General features: G+C 41.9%; 1 protein-coding gene across 3 annotated transcripts in view; it reads left to right on the top strand.

Moving 5' to 3' along the window:
* Positions 1-14,137, top strand: part of ABCG2 (ATP binding cassette subfamily G member 2 (Junior blood group)) — a 409,410-nt gene that overhangs the window by 374,742 nt on the left and 20,531 nt on the right. For all 3 annotated transcript variants that reach the window (XM_053703301.1, XM_053703300.1, XM_053703302.1), the window contains 2 exons: positions 643-732; positions 2,507-2,631. In XM_053703301.1, the coding sequence (XP_053559276.1) occupies positions 643-732; positions 2,507-2,631 (215 nt within the window). The remainder of the gene's footprint in view (positions 1-642; positions 733-2,506; positions 2,632-14,137) is intronic.

Consider the following 14,137-nt stretch of genomic DNA (forward strand, 5'->3'; position numbering starts at 1 on the left):
GCGCTCTCGCTCCATATGCGACAGATGCCTGGAGCTTCAGATCTCGGCTGTAACTTAAAGGGACAGTATACACTAATGTTCATATAACTGCATGTAATAGACACTACTATAAAGAATAATATTCACAGATACTGATATAAAAATCCAGTATAAAACCATTTAAAAACTTGCTTAGAAGCTTCCAGTTTAGCTCTGTTTAAAAGGTTACTGGAACACCCACTGCAAGTGGGACATATCAGACACTCTCCCTTCCTTTGCCTATGAAAAGACCCTTTACACAAACAGAAGCAAGCTTGAGTAGGTATACGTCGGTATTCTCCTAAAACTTTGGGGCTTGGTTAGGAGTCTGAAAATCAGAGCAATGTTATTTAAAAATAAGCAAAACTATCCATTTAAAAAAACAAAAACACGGAGAATCTTGAAGTGACGACGTGTGTGTGTATGTATGTATGTATATATATATATATGTATATGTTTGTATATATATATATATATATCAGAAAAGGAGAATAATTTAAGTGTACAGTTTCCCATGATAACATACTTTTAGGGATCCTGCTTGTTAAGCAGAAATATAAGTAAACCTTTGAAACTATTGGTGGGATTTTTTAACTAATAATATTTTCTTGTGTTTCCTTACAGAGTCGGCTCTCTGTTCTTCATTACAACAAACCAGTGTTTCAGCAGTGTCTCTGCCATTGAACTCTTCATTGTGGAGAAAAAGATTTTTATGTAAGTTACCTTTTTTACATAAATAGGTGACATTCAACTTAGCCAAAATAATTGGCACTATATACACATTAGGGTAAATCAGACTCTGCTTCTCTGCTATTTTATCTGTCTTTTTTATTGTGTAAGAGTCTATTTATTGTGTATGATTTTAGTTTTAAGCCATTCATTAACTTTTGTCTTGCGTCTTGCACTTTTTGTTTGTCTGACTTTAATAGCTTCTGTCTCACTTTTCTCTTTTTTTTTCCTATTACCTTTTTTAAGAGGATTTCCATCATTCTGTAAACAAGTGTTTCTCATCAGTTGCAAGTACCCTTAACGGTTATATATTTTGTTCCCAAGCACCCTATGTCCACTATACTAACATATTATTGATTTAAAAACACCCACATGATTGACCCCTGAGACACTTCTACACATATTCCATATATGTTGACATTTATTTTGGGTCTATGAAATAGTACAAACATAGAAAGTCATTGTTTAGTTTTTTATAATTTCAGTTATTTAACAGCAAATACAACAAAACTTTAGAAATGGTATATAAAAAAAAAATTAAAGTTAAATCTTGTGCCTTTTTGAGAAAAGTAAGAAAAATTCAAGTCTACAGCGATTATAACCCCTCTGTGTCTGATAAAATATCCTTCTCCTTTTATCTTCAAATCACTATGCAACACTTTTAAATTAAAGGATTATAAAACACATAACAAAACATATGAAACGATGTAGCACAATAAGATAAAACAAAAATGAACTTTTCTTTACAAACAAAGCTTTTTGCTTAATGATGTCACCTATGACAGCCCATAATAAGGGGATGTTCAAACCTCAAGATATGCGGCCAATTATCTGGATTCATTATGAATATGCTAATTGAGCGTTGCCCTCTCCAACGCAGGTGCAGTACAGTAGGAAGCAAGCGCATGCTCACAGGATTCAGTGAAGTTTCAATTCCAGCACGTATTACTTGCTTTGCAAATGCGTAGTTCATCCGCTGCGATCAGTGCTATTACAGGCAGCATTTTAGATGAATAGTACTGCACTGTTTACACTCATAATTATGTAACTTCACAACACGCGTGCACCATTTCTAACACATCGGTAATAGATTCTAAAGGGTGACCATGCAATACCACTCATACCAGTGTAATAACCCATTCATATAATATCTTCTGTGTCGGTAAAACTGGTACTAGCCCAATTTATTCTGGAACATGTAGTTCAAGACTCAGACACCATCCAAATTGTTCAGTTTAACAGGACCACAAGTCCCATAACCCAGTGTGGTGGTGCATAATGGCACTGGGAGTTATTGTCACCAGCCGAACAAACCTAGCTAACTAGTTCTTGGCACCCAGCAGCTACCCAGGTAGACACCCGTGAATGGATTCGCATAGTGAGTCCCACGGGTAGGTTTGGAAAACCTTTTTATATTTTAAACACAAATTTTAAGAAAAGGATAGAGCTTTATTACAGACATGTATTTGAGCAAATATATGCCTTGCAGCAAACTTTAATTTAAAGGCAAGTGGTTTTTTTGAGTGTCATATACCTTTTTAAAGCCAATTCTGTAAATGCATCACAAATTATTCACAGCTTTGTGAGAGGTCTGCATACAAAGTACATATTTGTATTTAAAACTATAAATTTGTATAGTTTTCCTGTCCAGAGATGCAACCTTGAAATTCCTCTTCATTGTTGAACTGATTTAACTGCTGTTATAATCAATATTTTATTGCCTAAATCTACTTAGAAACAAATCTTTACTTTCTTTCAGACATGAATATATCAGTGGATATTACAGACTGTCTTCATACTTTTTCTCAAAGTTAATGTCAGATTTACTTCCCATGAGAACATTGCCAAGTGTCATATTTACTTGTGTTATCTATTTCATGATAGGTAAGTGTCCAATATTTGCACTTCACTGTGTAATACCAGAGCACGCTAATGTGCGCTGGTATTACAAGTCCACAGCAATGTGAACGCAAGCTCGCGTTGGAATTGCTGGGAAGCATTGCGCTCACGAGAGTGCGCTTCCATAGGCTCCTATGAGAGCCTCATTCTGATGCCGTCATCGGAACATCACGCAGCAAAGGGGTTAAGTAGCTCAGCGATGGCAGCAAGCTTAAATTTATATGTATATGCTGATATACATATATATTTGTGTTACTATGCATATGTACACACATTAACAGATAAATGTGTGTGTGTGTATGTATGTATGTATATATATATATGTATATATATATAAGCATTTACATATATATATTTACAAGTAACACACAGTTACCATAGACCACAATGTAAAGGCACTTTGCAGTGGTGTTTTTTCTTCTCCCCACTCCCACCAACATTCCCCCCAAAATACTGCCTAGTGCAGTTATGTTATTAAAAAATAAAGACGCTGCTATATTTTTTAATAGATTACACTACACAGTATTTTGGGGGCATTTGGGGCACATTTTATAAAATTAACCAAAGATCTGATCTCTGGCTAATTTTATAAGCGCTAATTGCTACCGCAAGCTTGCGGTAGCAATAACCAGCCACTTGTAATGGCTGGTTAATTATCGCCCGTCCGAAAAACGGGAATTTTCCTGTTTGCGGGCGTGCCGATTTAGCGCCCCACTTGTAATTTAGCCTATTGTATTTATAACAAACCAAACATGTCAAAATATACCCTCTACCTAATTGCTAGACTATTTTCTTCCTAATGGGAAAGAGTCCATAGCCGCATTCATTACTTATGGGAAATAAGAACCTGGCCTCCAGGAGAAGGCAAAGACCCACCAGCCAAAGGCTCAAACAGTCCTCCCACTTCCCCTAGTCATTGTTTGCCTTTCGTCCCAGGAGGTTGGCAGGGAAGTGTCAGAAGTTTGTTTTATTTTTTTATTTGTTTTATTTATACTTTTTATTTAATTTTAATATGTCTCTTATGGAGGGTGCTACCCTTCGACGTTAAAGAGTTTTAAGTAGTCCTGTTAGCCTCTCATGGAGGGCCTGGGCGAAAGTTAGAGTCCGGAGATGCAGTGGGAGCTTCCCAAACGACACCATCCTGACTCGTTATAACAGCTCCTTTCAGCACTTGGCGTTGTTGAACTTCGCTTCGCTACCTGCTGTCTTCTCTCGAGTCCATGGCGGAGGCGCTGCTACTATTCGTCACACTTGAAGGACCTGTTCCACGTGTTCCTGTTCCACGGCGTAGATTCCGGTAAGATAGTTTAATTTTATTACATTGTCTGTAATGTGATTTATTATGACAGTATAGTATGGGCCTCGCTGAGGCACCTTCAGTACAGATCTTGGAATCAAGGGATATTTCCTCCTTAGCGTGGATTGGTGAACGGGGAAGGGGTCTCTTATCATGTTTATGTGATTCAACCTGCATTGGGTATGTGTGCACGGGCTCTGAAGCTGAGACATGTATCGTTGCTCTATACGGTGCATAGTGGGTTTTTTCAGGGCTTGTGATTGCACGGCCTAAGGCTAAAAACCTTCGGGTTATGGGTATATGCCTGTTTGTTTAGACTTGCTTATCCTTTTATGTGGGTCTAGTTTTTCTGCCTTTTGATGGCACGCTTTTTGGATTTCGTGGGGCATCTGCTGACCGTGCGTGTTTACATTTGGGCGGGGTTTCTTCCCCTTCTGCATTCCTGACCGGGTGGCCACGGAGGAAAGCGTTTGCTCCGCTGAGATCTGGTCATAGGAGGTGGTGAGTGCCCCAGCCATTGTGTGTCAGGTGCCAGTCGTTTTTTTCCCAATATTGTGCATTTTATATTAGTTCTAGTCATGGAGGATTATGATGCCGGGACTATTGTTTTATCAGATTATGAGTTGTCCTCGGACGAGGATTGTCGTTTGGCCTGCATGGTTTACCGGGTCCCTGGGGCTCGGAGATCCCTGGGGCTACTGAGCCATCAACCTCCGGGGGCTCTGTTCCTCAGGAGGAGCCCTCCCAATCGCACACTCCTTTCGCTTTCGCAGGTGGCCCTGACTTTGATGTCTCCTTCACGCAGGGTGGATTGTTTCCCCCGGAGATGGCGGGACATTTTCCTTTTAATATTTTATTGGCTACGATTCGTCTGCAAGATCCAGAGGTATCCTTGCAGTTATGTGCCTGCCTGCCTATCCCGGGTGTTCCGACCGTGAATGGCACTATAATATTTCCCCCGGGGGTGATTGTTCCCCCATGTTGTTCCTTTCGTTATAGGATTGTGCGGCTGTGCGTCCTACTACAACGTCTTTTTTGATTTATTGGGGGATCCTTTCCTTTATCGTCCGGGGACTTCTCAGTTCTCGCACGGTTCTTCAAATAGATGATGGGGTTAATTTTATCTCCGGTCGGTCTATTAGGAGCTTTTCCAGCCTTTTTTTCTGAGGGTTCCGGTCTGGTCGAATGCCTTCGGGTGCCTTTGTTTATTTTATTTACTTTATATTTTTTTAATTTATATTTTTTTCCTATGGGAATTCTGGGATTGCTTGGATTTAGTTCTTCCACGGAAGTTGTTACCAGATTCGTCCGGAGTTGGTTGTGTGCACTGTTAATTGTTAGTGACGCATGTTGCACCTGGCTGGTCAGGCGGGACCTACTGGTTCACTTGTTTTTGTTGTTTGTTTTTATACACTTCACTTTACATCGCGACCTTTGGGTCTGGATGTCAGGAGCGCTTAGGCTTGCCATGTCAGTCTGCTCCAGAGACATGGGCCGGTGGAATTCCACTGCGTCCCTTCACATCCCCAGCCTGAGGGGTGAGGTCCTTGCTGCTACGTGCGGTTCTGGCCTTTTGGGCTGCCCTTGGAGGTTCTTCTAGAGACTAGGTGCCGTCGGGTGGCTACTATATGTCTGGTCATGCTGAGGTGGCTACTTACTCCTACCTCCGCTTCCGGGAGCTTTTGATGCTCTGATGGGATCTTGGATGTTGCAGCTCACCCTGGTTTTCTCCGGTGTTGTCACTGGTGTTTCGGTCGTTTCGGTCGCCCCTTAGGGGTCAGGAACCGAGGTGTGCTCGGTCCTCGGAATCCCGTGCCTCGTGACTGCTGGTCCAGGGTTTTTCTTCTTCGACTCAGGGTGCGTGTTTTATTGCAGTATATATCCTGTGTCTTTCTGTGCTTGCTGTTTGAGGTCTTCCTTTTTCTCAACGTGTTAGTATGCCAGCGTGTTGGTCCAGTTTGGGGCGTGGGGCCTCGGGTCCTGACTAGTGTAATCTGACTTCTTCTTCTCGGATCTCAGCGTGGGTTTGGGAGGGGAGTCTAGGGTTCTGTCAGTCCAAGTTCTGGCTATCTCTCCTTGTCCCTGTTATCCCTTTGGGTGTTAGGGGTTGGATCAGGATGGGTTCCATGTTCTCCTTGGGGAGCTTGGAACTTTTGGCAGATTGGGTACCTGTGGTGAGGTCAGGCTTCTGGGCCTTCCTTTCTTAGGGGTCATTTGCCCTATTGTCCTCCTTAAGTCTAGTATTTAACTCTAGCCTGCTTGACCTTTCCCTTTCTTGTCTCTGCATTTTGCGGACCTTTGCTCGGCACATGGTGGGTGCGCATTAGTTGCCTTGCTGCTGTTGTGGGGGCTTGAGAGGCTGATCTTATTCCTTTTTTGTTGGGCTCTGGATGGTTTGTCTTGACTTTTCTCCTATAGCCTGTGCAGACTCCCCTGGCAGGTGGTGCCTTTTGGCTCTGTCGCCTCTGCTCTTTAGGGCGTTCAGTGCCTGTGCATTCATCGGTAGATGGTTTAGGTGTCTTGGGACACGTCCTACGGTCTTTCCATGGAAGGAAGGGTCACGTTGGTCCATCCTGTTAGCTCGGATGCTCGACTTAGATCTAGCCATCTATGGATCTTTCAGTTCGATGTTCGATTCCAACTGGTTTAAATACATTTATGTTGCTTTGTGGGCTTGCCCTTTGGGATTCCGTGTTCTCCGGTTTGTGGGAATTATGGTCCGTTTTTTCTGGTGGTTTTTCTCTCCCTCTCCTTATGCGGGGGTGGGGCTTTGTCCGCTGTAAGAGCCTGTTGGTTAGCTTCGCTACCTAGCGAGCGGTAGGTTTGCAGTTTGACTCTGCTGATGCTATTGCACCTTGGTCTCTAGCACACTTTAAAGGGACACTAAACGCAAATTTTTTCTTTAATGATTCAGATAGAGCATGTAATTTTAAGCAACTTTCTAATTTACTCCTATTATCCTATTATCAATTTTTCTTCATTCTCTTGCTATCTTTATTTAAAAAGCAGGAATGTGATGCATAGAAGCCGGCCCATTTTTGGTTGAGAACCTAGGTTATGCTTGCTTATTGATAGGTAAATGTAAGCCTCCAATAAGCAAGCACTATCCATGGTGCTGAACCTAAAATGAGCTGGCTGCTAAGATTTACATTCATTATTTTCAAATAAAGATAGCAAGAGAACAAAGAAAAATTGATAACAGGAGTAAATTAGAAAGTTGCTTAAAATTGCATATTCTATCTGAATCATGAAATAAGAAATGTGGGTTCAGTGTCCCTTTAAAGGTCCGTTAGAGGAGTTACTTTGCTCCCTCTGGAGGGGGATCCTTAGGGATTCCTCGGTTGTCCAGAGGATTGGTTCTCGGATGAGTTTTGGCTGCTCTGCGGCCTATAGTGGTGTTGTGTTGGTCTACACCGTCTAGGTTGCGAAGGAGCGTGATGTTTTGTGTTCTTTCAGGTAGCGGCTGTGCTTCCTCTCTCACGCCTTTAGCATGATCATCTTTTTCTCGATCTTCTTCGGCTGTGGAAGTTTTTTTCCTAGCTTGTGAGGCATCCTCAGTCTATTGTTGCCTGGGGATGGGTCTTGGCTGTGGTAAGGGATTTTCCCTTCGTGATCCTGATCGGTGGTTGCCGCTCGTCCACGCTGTGTAGCGATTTCTGCGTCCGTCTGTCCTTGGGATCCTTTGTTTCTCTATGGTCATTTTCCTATTTTCTGCTGCTGTCTCTTTCTGTCCTGATATATGTTCAGGTGAGCCTAGCGAGCGGATCTTGGTTGTCTTCTTGAAGACCTGAGTTGGTCTTCTGTCCTGTTAGTCGGGTTTCCCTTGTCGGTTTCAGGGGCTGTGACTGGATTGTTGCCCCTGAGAGTGGGGTCTTCAAGGCCTGTGTCTCGGTTGCATCTACTCGTGGTAACTGTCTAGGTCCTTTGGACTGTTGGTGGCTTTGCGTCTCCGGGGTTGTTTTTTTGTTTTTTCTTTCGATGATGTTGTTTCGTCCGAAAACCGGGGACTGTGTTTTCTGAGAATAGGTTTTTCGGTGGGTGCCTTCATTGGTCCCCCTCTTACCCTCCCGTCTTAGCATTCTGTGTCCTCTTTGGCTTTGAATGCGGCTGGGGACTCTTTCCCATTAGGAAGAAAAACATAAATTATGCTTACCTGATAATTTCCTTTTCTTCCGTGTGAAAGCGTCCACAGCCCCCCGCACGTTTTGGAGGTGTTGTTGTTTTTACCTTCTGGCACCTTTTTCACCTTGATGCTTCTTCCACTGTTCCTTGGCTGAATGACTGGGGGATAGGGGAAGTGGGAGGAGTGTTTGAGCCTTTGGCTGGTGGGTCTTTGCCTCCTCCTGGTGGCCAGGTTCTTATTTCCCATAAGTAATGAATGCGGCTGTGGACTCTTTCCCACGGAAGAAAAGGAAATTATCAGGTAAACATAATTTATGTTTTCAGTATAAATCTTAAATATTTTTTTCCCACAGCATAATAAATATTCTCCCGCATCTAACTGTTGTGTTAAAGGGGCATGAAACCCAAAATGTTTCTTTCATGATTCAGATAAAGCATGCAGTTTTAAACAACCTTCTAATTTACTTATATTATACATTTTTCTTTGTTCTCTTGATATCTGTTGTTGAAAGCAGGAACCTAAGCTCAGAAGTGTGCACATGTTTGTAGCACTATATGGCAGCAGTTTTGCAAAAATATCTATATTATCAAATATATTATCTATAAGAGCACTAGAAGGCAGCACTATTTCCTGCGGCATATGTAGTGCGCTAAGAATAACTGGGAATGAAGCAAATTCGTTAATAAAAGTAAATTGGAAACTTTTTTAAAATGTTATGCTCTATAGAAATCACGAAAGAAATGTTTAGGTTTCATATCCCTTTAAGCGAACATAATGGTATACATACATTTTATCTTTACACAGAATAAAGAAAACCTCTCCTAAATTGTGTGTTGGCCAAAGGTTATCTATTTCAAAGCATTAGCAGAACCTGCTTTGATCTGTTCAATATAAACTGCCCATGAAACCTGAATAATAATATTGTCAGGTTAGGAAATGTCCAGAAGAAGACCCAAATGCTAGGGCGAACTTAAACAACACCCTTGCACTCTGAGTTTAATCCAGGACGTGACCCCATGACAACCTCTAAAAAACAATGTACTCACGATATGGAGCAGAGTTAGCCTGAGTCCAAAGTAATACAAGATTTCAGCCAAATAGACTTCTGAGTAAGGAACTTGTTTCAGGAAATGTCTTCCACAGAATCAGGAGAGCAGGGATAGTCCACTTATACTCAGACAGAGGAAGGGTAAAACAAGAAACAGTTAATAATGCAGGAGTAGGTAACTTGTTATCAGGCAGTTTGAGGGTTAACACTGTGTAGTCAGTCCTTGCAGAGTTTGGCAACAGGTTATCAGGCAGTTTGAGGGTTAATACTGAATAGTCAGTACTTGCAGAGTTAGACAACAGGATATCAGGTAGTTTGAAGGTTAACACAGATTAATCAGTACTTGCAGAGATTGGCAACAGGTTATCATGCAGTTTGAGAGTTTACACTGAATAAACAGTACTTGCAGAGTTTGGCAACAGGATATCAAGCAGTTTGAAGGTTTACACTGAATAAACAGTACTTGCAGAGTTTGGCAACAGTTAAACATGCAGTTTGAGAGTTTCACAGAATAAACAGTACTTGCCGTGTTTGGCAACAGGATATCAGGAAGTTTGAGGGTAAACCCAGCATAGTCAGTCTTTGCAGAGTTTGGCAACAGAAAATCAGCAGTTAGAGAGTTTCCACAGCGAAGTCCTCACAGGAGCCACAAAGAGGAACAAACAAACGGGCACTGAAGAAACAGGAAGCCTGGAATAAAAAGCCTGGTAGTGACATCATCAGGAAGGGGCGGCTCAGACTACCAGCCAATCAAACACACAGAGAGGACCGCCGGAGCTTCCCAGCGGCCGAGCGTGACAGTGCCCCCTCCTCAAGGACCCCTCCGGGGGGACCCGACCGGGCCTGGCAGGGTATTTCTTGTGAAAAGACTTGACAAGAGCTGGAGCATGAACATGAGAGGCTGGTTCCCAAGATCGTTCAGAGATAGGATAACCCTTCCAATGGACCAGGTAGTACAGCCGATTGCCCCGTAGCTTGGAATCCAAAATCGGGCTGACTTCAAACTCAGAAGTTCCCTCTACGGAAAGTGGAGGAGGTGGTTTACTCTTGATAGAGTACCGGTTGTAGATGACTGGCTTGAGTAAGGAGACATGAAACACTGGATGGATCTTGAGAGTCTTGGGTAAAGCCAGGCGGTATGCAGAAGAACAAACTTTGGAAACAATTCGAAAAGGTCCAATGTACTTAGGACTCAACTTAGTACAAGGTTGTTTTAGACGTATGAATCTGGTGGATAAAAATACTCTGTCTCCAGTACGAAGTAAAGGAGCCTTATACCTTCTGCGATCAGCATATCTCTTGTGTCTTAAGGAAGAGGGAAGTAGATTTTTTTTTAATGAGTTTCCAGTAGTTACTGAGATTTTTCACAATACGATCTGCTCCAGGGACTTTAGTAGAACTGGTAATCATAGGAAAGGTTCTAGGTTCAAAACCATAAGCTGCCTTAAAGGGAGAGGTCTGTAATGAGGCGTTATAGCGTGAGTTGTGAGCTAATTCCGCCAAAGGCAATAACTGAGACCAGTTGGAGTGGTGATGGTCTACATAATGTCTAAGAAAAGATTCCAAGGCTTGATTTACACGCTCAGTCTGTCCGTTGGATTGAGGATGATGTGCAGTAGAAAGAGATATGTTGATTCCGAAGTGCTTACAAAAAGACCTCCAAAACTTGGAAACAAATTTAACTCCGCGATCTGAGACTATGTCAGTGGGGAGATATATGTAGAACAAAGAGTTCAGAAAGTCTTTGAGCTGAAGACAAGCCTGCAAGAGGCATGAAGTGAGCAGACTTGGAGAACCGATCCACCACTACCCAAATGGTTGTATTTCCATCAGAAACAGGAAGATCTGTAACAAAGTCCATGGATAAGTGAGACCAAGGGTAATGAGGAATAGGAAGAGGGTGTAATAGACCAAACGGTCGATGAGAAGATTGTTTGTTCGAAGCACAAGAACTACAAGCAGCAATATAATCCTTAACATATATAACAAGTGGATTAAATTTATGATACTCTATTGGATATAAAGAGAGATAACAATATAGATCTGCAAATAAAGATCGAGTTTTATACCTGTTCTCTTTATAATTACAAGATGAGTCCACATTATAAGCACCCTCTATATAACTGATCAGCGTCATAATAACTGGTACCTAGGACACCTCTCCTACATCCGTTAGGAAGGTGATAGCGACCATCATTCCCAGATTACTTAGCAATTATTTAGGGAATATTACCCATCTTTTTATCTTGGTACTATAGTGCACATAGTACTCAGATTTTGAATTATGCCCCTACTATTTTAGACAGTAGACTACACAATTATTATTATTGCTACGTACTCGAATCAGATTACTTATGACCTAATGTGGTGACACATACCTACAATCAGGCCATACTATATAACTGATATAGTCACCTTCATGGTCTATCTGTACCTGGAGCACAACATGTGTGTATTTTAACCTATTTTGTTAGTCTTGCTTTTTATTTATATTAAATTAAAAGTTACGTTTTAATCATATTCGGAACCAACCGCCTCAAGTCTGGGCAAAGAGTGCTTACGTGCATTCTTTCAGTGGATAATTCTTTACCCACTATCTTTTTGGATAATCCTTAACATCCCTCCTCATAGTGGACCACCAAACATGCTGCTTCAGTTTCCACAAAGTATTGGTTACTCCATGATGACCTGCTGAAATGTTGTCGTGAGCCCAACGTAGAAGCTTAAGACGTAATCCTTTGGGTACATACAGGATACCAGAAGGTAGTTTGCAAGAAGATGGTACCCGGACTTGAGCAGCATGTAAAGCCTGTACTGGAAAAGAGGATACTTGAGCCAAAACTTTGACTGGATGTAGTATAGGTTCAGAATCCAAAGGAGAAGGCTCAGAAGATTGGAACTGCCTAGATAAAGCATCTGCCTTGGAATTTTTTGAACCAGGAACATAGGAAAGTACAAAATTAAACCTGGAGAAGAACAAGGCCCACCAAGCCTGACGAGGATTGAGACGAGTAGCTGTATAGAGGTATAAAAGATTCTTATGATCTGTCAGAATGAAAAAAGTTTGACTAGTACCCTCTAACCAATGCCTCCATTCATCCAAAGCTAATTTTATAGCCAAAAGCTCCTTATTGCCCACATCATAATTTAACTCGGCAGGATTTAATTTTTTCGAAAAGAACGCCACAGGATGTATCTTGCCGGTAGTCGGATCACGTTGGGAGAGAACAGCTCCAGCTGCTATAGAAGAAGCGTCAACCTCCAAAATAATCTGGAGATCAGGAATTGGATGACTGAGAAGAGGTGCAGAAGAAAATGCTGATTTTAGCGTTTTCAAAAGCCTGTACTGCCGAAGTGGACCAGTTCTTACAATTTTGCCCTTTCTTAGCAAAGTTTGTCAGCAAAGTTCTTAATAAACTTTCTATAGTAATTGGCAAAGCCAAGAAACCTCTGCAGGGATTTGAGAGTAGTTGGTCTGGGCCAGTCCTTGATAGTCGAAAGTTTAGCAGGATCCATCTCAAAACCTGATTCTGAAATGATATAACCCAAAAAGGGAATGGAACTCTGATGAAAAGAGCATTTCTCCAATTTAGCGAACAGGGAATTGTCTCGTAGCCTCTGAAGTACCAGTCTTACATGATGTACATGTTCCTGTAATGTTTTGGAATAGATCAGAATGTCATCGAGATAAATGATAAATTTATTTAGATAATCTCTGAAGATTTCGTTAACAAAGTGCTGATATACTGCTGGTGCATTGCACAATCCGAATGGCATTACTAGATACTCGTAGTGACCAAATCTAGTGTTAAATGCCGTCTTCCATTCGTCTCCTTTACGGATTCTGACCAAATTGTAGGCCCCACGGAGATCTAACTTGGAAAAAATAGAAGCACCTTGAAGACGATCAAATAACTCAGGAATGAGCGGCAGAGGATAGCTGTTTTTGACAGTAATCTGATTCAAGGCCCGATAATCGATACAGGGACGGAGACCTCCATCTTTTTTCCCAATGAAGAAAAAACCCGCACCCACAGGTGATGAGGAAGGACGAATAAATCCTCTGGCTAAGTTGTCCTTTATGTATTCCTCAAGAGAGACATTTTCGTGACGAGAGAGGGGATAGGTCCTTCCCTTAGGTAGAGGAGCCCCTGAAAACAATTCGATAGGACAGTCAAATATCCGGTGTGGAGGTAACGTCTCAGCCTCCTTTTTAGAAAACACATCACTAAAGGCATGATAGTAATTAGGCAATGAATCAGGAACTTCCACCATAGCTACGACAGGACAAGATGGTTTTGAGGGATTTTGCAGGCAATGTTTGAAACAGGTAGTTCCCCAGGAAATAAGTTCTCCTTTAGACCATGAGAAGACTGGATCATGAAGCTGCAACCAAGGTAACCCCAGAATCAACGGTATGTGGGGAGAAGTGATGACGTCAAATGAATAATTTCAGAATGGAGTATGCCCACAGACAAAAGAAGAGGAATGGTAGAATTTTGTATGATACCAGAACCTAGAGGCTGTCCACTAACAGTGGTTACCTTAATTAACTGTTTCTTGGCTTGAAGAGGAATCCTGAGAGAGTCAGCAAAGTTTGAATCAGTGAAAACTCCAGCAGCTCCAGAGTCAATGAGGGCTTGAGCTCGAAACTTGGTGTTTCCAAAAGTGATAGTTACAGGAACAAAAAGTTTAGAATTGAGGGAAGACATGGGATTCTGGCTTAACTCTGTCCCTCTATCAAAAGTTAAGCCTTGACTTTTACTGGCCGGATAGGACAGTCCTTCAGTAAATGTCCTTTGGTACCACAATACAGACATAATCCAAGAGTACGCCTTCTATGGCGTTCAGCTTCTGACAATTTAATAGCTCCTACTTCCATGGGTTCCACAGACTCAGGAGATTGGGAATTATTATTAGACAGACTTGAGGTTCGAATAGGAGGACGAAAACAAGATTTAACAAAGGATCTCCTATTCCTATCTCTCTCCTGAAGACGTTCAGAATGCCGGGCGTCAAGAGT

Source organism: Bombina bombina, chromosome 2 (genome assembly GCF_027579735.1).
Source record: "Bombina bombina isolate aBomBom1 chromosome 2, aBomBom1.pri, whole genome shotgun sequence".
NCBI lineage: Eukaryota > Metazoa > Chordata > Amphibia > Anura > Bombinatoridae > Bombina > Bombina bombina.